The following is a 5,119-nucleotide window of genomic DNA, read 5'->3' as shown; positions in this document are numbered from 1 at the left end:
GGTTTCACCATATTCATCAGGCTGGTCTTGAAGTCAAACTCCTGACCTCAGGTGATCCACCTGCCTCAGCCTCCCAAAGTGCTGGGATTACAAGCATGAGCGACCACACCCGGCCATAAACAAATTTTTTTAAGTCATCCATACTTACTGACACAGAAGTTTTCCCTCAGCAACTCATAAAAAGTAACCTTACTCTCTGCCCTAAGACACTTGAGAGTTCCTTTAAAACGAACTGCTTTGTATGCTTCCAACAGGTTGCTACTGATGGTCATCCAGACAAGGCTGGTGAGAAGGCAGTGAGACACAGAGGGGAAAGCAAGGGCTGCGGAGCCAGAAGAGCTACAGTTAATCCCACTTCACTGGCATTTATTAGGTTCATGGCCTTGGACCAATTACACACTCCAATTCCCTCATCTGCAAAAAAGGGACAATACCGTGAGGTATTTATATATAAAGTAGGGAAGACACATACTGGTGAGAATTTTATAGAAAAAATAAGTAAATACTAGATAGCCCTAAATACTAAGTGTTTTTTCTTTGTAAGAAAATGCTTGGAAGCTGAATGATGAAAACACATGGACACACAGCAGGGAACAACATACACTGGGGCCTTTCTGAGTGTGGAGAGGATCAGAAGAAATAACTAATGGGTACTAGGCTTAATACCTGGGTGATGAAACAAGCTGTACAACAAACCCCTGTGACACAAGTTTACCTGTGTAACAAACCTACACTTGTACCCCTGAACCGAAAAGTCTTTTTTTTAAAAAAAGGAAGAAAGAAAGAAAGAAAGAAAGAAAGAAAAAGAAAGAAAGAAAGAAAAAATTCTTCCTTTACAGGTAAGTCTGAATCGAAAGCATTTACCCAACAATGATAAAGTATTTTAATAAATTACTTTATTATTGGTTTCTTGGGTGTCCTTCTAGAGTTTCTTGATGTATACATGAACAAATATTAACATATATTCATGGCTTATTTAAAAAGATGTCTTGAAAATAAACTGCCCATGAGCATGCCCAGTGAACTTACAGTAACTTCTAATATAGTGGAGTAGGTGTAAGTACTAAAAATGAGATCCTAAAGGCTGTACTAGAAGTTTTCAAAATTCAATCTGGAATACTATTATCAGCTTAATGAAAAAAGTAATACAGAATATTTTAGGGACCAAAAATGGACTCATTCACCAGCTAGAAGAGGAGTCAGTGCTGGGTAAAAGGAAGTTCGAACCAACAGAAACGTTTTTAACGTAAATAGGAGAAAAATAATTCTGTAAAAATAGAAACACGGTGGAGTTGAAGCCTGCTTCTCTTCTTACACTGGATTCTGCTCAGGCATTTGTTTGCTCCTCTCCACATGTTCTTACCCTTAAAAAAACACCACCGCCCTGGTCTCTTCAGTGTGGATTAAAAACAACCACTGCCTCCTGAGGTTTTCTTCAATCCCACAATTACTATCTACTCTGTGCAAGGAGTTATGCACTGGGGACACCAAAATGACCAAGGCTGGGTTTCAAGGGGCTCAACAGCAATTGGGGATGTAGACAAACAACTAAATATCATGAGGGTTGTGACATAACGGTGAAGACATGCTACCTGTATCTGGCTCTAGTTCTGTGCAATCACAGTTTTAATATTAAGGTTGGTGATCCCAACCACCTCTTTACAAATCAGGAAAATAAGCCTCCAAAAAGTTCCATGAAATATCCAAGGTGATAGAGTCATGAAGGATTACTCTGGCTATTACAACTGGCTGTGCTAGCAAACCTATTCCCCTCTTCATCAGAACTTGCTCACTGTGCAATCATCACTCCTTTACTAATGAAGGGAGGAGAGTGGAAACCAAGGTGAGAGTGTCATCCACATCGGAATGGGCTGACGGGCAAATCTCTGGAGCAGAAAGTGTAATAAATCACAAGTGGATAAATTCAAATATTAAGGAAAGGGAACTAAGTGGGTTCTTGTTGCTGAATCTAGAATTCTCTAATTTATGCTTATAGCTTTGATGTAGACTATCAAAATTGACCAAAATCTACACAAATTCCTAAAGTTTCAGATAAAAGAAAAAAAATGCCTTAATGATCTTCCTAGTATCTAAAACAGCACATTTCTTTTTTTGTTTTTGGAGATGAGGTTTTGCTCTTGTTGCCCAGGCTGAAGTCCATTGGCATGATCTTGGCTCACAGCAACCTCTGCCTCCCGGGTTCAAGCGATTCTCCTGACTCAGCCTGCCCAGTAGCTGGGATTACAGGCATGCACCACCATGCCTGGCTAATTTTATATTTTTAGTAGAGACGGGGTTTCTCCATGTTGGTCAGGCTGGTCTCAAACTCCTGACCTTGTTTGGACCTCCCTGATCCACCACACCCAGCCAAAACAGCACATTTCTAAGGAGTACAATAACAGTAACACCTTTTAGAATGATGCTAGGGTAAGTACTAGGAAGTTGGGAAGAAAAATTTCCTTCTGCTGTCACCTGACCTCTAAGTGGGTTTTAACACCTCATAAACAAAATACAAAGGTGTAGTCTAGAATACTTTCCTGAACCCAAAGTACAGCTGTTGTAAAAATGTAACACTGATCCTGTGGTAGCAGAATACTTCCTATAATTAGAACGTTTATGATGAAATATGTCATTTATAGCCTATACTTTGACTTACTTTAAATATCTCAGTAAAGTTTATTTGTTGCAAAGTTTCAATCATTATTTCAGGTTATACATTTACACTCACTCTTCACATGTTTTTCCTTGGGGGAGGAAATAGCTTTTTGAGAGAGAAATCTTTTAAAAATATCCTTTGAGAACATTATTTTTAAATTGAAAAGGAACTAAGTGAAAGTTTAGTTTCCTTTAAACTAAAGGAAATGCATTTAGGAGATAAAATTTTTAGCAAGAGTCTCCTGGATCAGCTAAAAATGTTTCCCAAACTGGAAATTTTGATTCCTAAAGGGGGCTGGGAGTGGCTATACTGCTGGCAAATAAACTAGATACTTTTAAAACCTAATGTGTTTTGTTTGCTTTTGAGACAGGATCTCATTCTGTCACCCAGGCTGGAGTACAGTTGCAGTGTCAGGAACAAGGCTCACTGTAGCCTCAACCTCCTGGGCTCAAGGGGTCCTCCCACCTCAGCCTCCAGAGTAGCTGGAGGCCACCATGCCTGGTCAATTTTTTAATTTTAATTTTTTTTTTTTTTTTTGAGACGGAGTTTCACTCTTGTTACCCAGGCTGGAGTGCAATGGCGCGATCTCGGCTCACCGCAACCTCCGTCTCCTGGGTTCAGGCAATTCTCCTGCCTCAGCCTCCTGAGTAGCTGGGATTACAGGCACGCGCCACCATGCCCAGCTAATGTTTTGTATTTTTAGTAGAGACGGGGTTTCACCACGTTGACCAGGATGGTCTCGATCTCTTGACCTCGTGATCCACCCGCCTCGGCCTCCCAAAGTGCTGGGATTACAGGCTTGAGCCACCGCGCCCGGCTAATTTTAATTGTAGAGACAGGATCTTACAATGTTGCCTAGGCTGGTCTCAAACTCCTGGGCTCAAGTGATCCATGTAAAATAAGTGGGTCATGTCTAATATCAAGGTCTTTCAAAAGTAAAAGATAAAAATGTCTGAATACAATTGTTGTAAATCCTCTTTAAAACAAGCCCTTAGGAATAAAAGACAAAAGAGCACATATTGAGAAATCTCTTGATTCTGGTAGGTTTAAAGTCTCATCCTCCTTAAGGAGAGCAATTCTCTTTATGTTCTCCAAATCTCTCACTCTTCAGGACAAGTCACAGTTTTCAAACTATAGAAATGCCATTTTCTTTATCCTCAATAAAGAACTCCACTGAAGACGTTCTGAAAGTGATTTTAAATGCCTTATCTAAAAACACAACTTGCATTTAAATAGCACTTGATTTTCAGAGTGCTCTGAGATCTTAGAACCATATAATACATGAGATTAAGCGGTTCTGAAACGTTTCGCTTGGTCCAATATTCTAAATCAAAAAATCGCAGAAAGAAGATATATTTGTAAGAAGGTTCTCCACAACGGCATCATTAAAGCAGGGCAGTATCTTCCCCAGGAAATGGCATCTCATGATGGAGAGGGAGCTGTGATGGAGGTGAAATTTTATGTTTCTGAATAAAGGGCTTACATTCCTCAGCTCCCATGAAACTTAGATATTCTTGAACCATACTTTCCCCTTCAAGCCACGCTAGTGCTATCTGACCCGTCTTAGATCAATCCAGATTTAAAAGCCATTCGAAGAGCGGCGGTAAATTAATCCGGAAACGCAAAGGCTAAGAAACACTTCCCTGCACCTCTTGAGGAGAACTAAGGGTGTCGTTTTGTGGAAGATGACTCCGGAGCATCACTTTGGTGGTGACCAAGACCATTAAAGTTTACTGCTGAATCACGGCCTAATTTATACCCTGACCACCTCGCGGTGAGCTTTTAGAGCAGGGGCTGGGGCTGGCCACATAAACCGAGGCGTTTCCTGCTAATTTCCAACAATCACCCGGTTTTATTCTCTTGGTCACACCCATAACTACCTGAAATTACCTTGTTCACTGTTCACCTCCGTTTATTGCCCGTCTCTCTCCCTAGAACGCCGGGCGCCTGTTGCACGACCCTGCAGCCCCAGGCGGCGGCCGCAGCCTGAGCGTAGCTCCACGTTCCCCCAACGTCCAGGCAGGGCGACCTCCGCCCACTCCCCGAGGCAGGGGACTTTCCGAGGCTTCCGGCGGGCGCCCGTCCCTTCCCACCCCCGGAGTCGGCTCCCAGAGGCCGCAGCGCGGCTCCGGCCTCGCGTGCAGCGCTTACCCATCACCTGGACCCTGCAGATGGCGCACGTATCGCACTCCACGTCCCAGCTCCACATGGCCACCGCGTTCCACTTCTTGAGTGAGAACATCTTGTCGCCTCCCGACTTGGAGCCTGCGCTCCCGGAGTGAGAGGCCAGGGCACAGGGTTCCTCGCCGTCTTCCACATCGGCCATGGCGGCGCCGCGGAACGGACGGCGGAGACGTTGGGTTGGAGAACGCGGGAGGCTATGGCGGCTCTGAGGGGCCGCCCGGCGGGCCACAGCGCCCCCGGCAGGCCGCCGTCCACCGTGGTGCCTAGACCCCGGCCGCC

At 43.8% G+C, this 5,119-nt stretch overlaps 1 protein-coding gene across 2 annotated transcripts in view; it reads right to left on the bottom strand.

Annotated features, from left to right (window-relative positions):
- The window catches only part of RNF7 (ring finger protein 7), a 7,921-nt gene extending 2,802 nt beyond the window's left edge, over positions 1-5,119 (bottom strand). The window contains exon 1 of one of the 2 annotated variants that reach the window (XM_017523746.2): positions 4,815-5,119. In XM_017523746.2, coding sequence (XP_017379235.1) covers positions 4,815-4,982 — 168 coding nt within the window. In that variant the 5' untranslated portion in view covers positions 4,983-5,119. Of the gene's footprint in view, positions 1-4,807 lie in introns of both variants that reach the window. The other variant, XM_017523745.2, reaches the window with a different exon arrangement.

This window comes from Cebus imitator, unplaced genomic scaffold, assembly GCF_001604975.1.
Source record: "Cebus imitator isolate Cc_AM_T3 unplaced genomic scaffold, Cebus_imitator-1.0 Scaffold30, whole genome shotgun sequence".
NCBI lineage: Eukaryota > Metazoa > Chordata > Mammalia > Primates > Cebidae > Cebus > Cebus imitator.
Note: the sequence above shows the minus strand (reverse complement) of the source record. Positions and strands in the feature narration are given on the sequence as shown.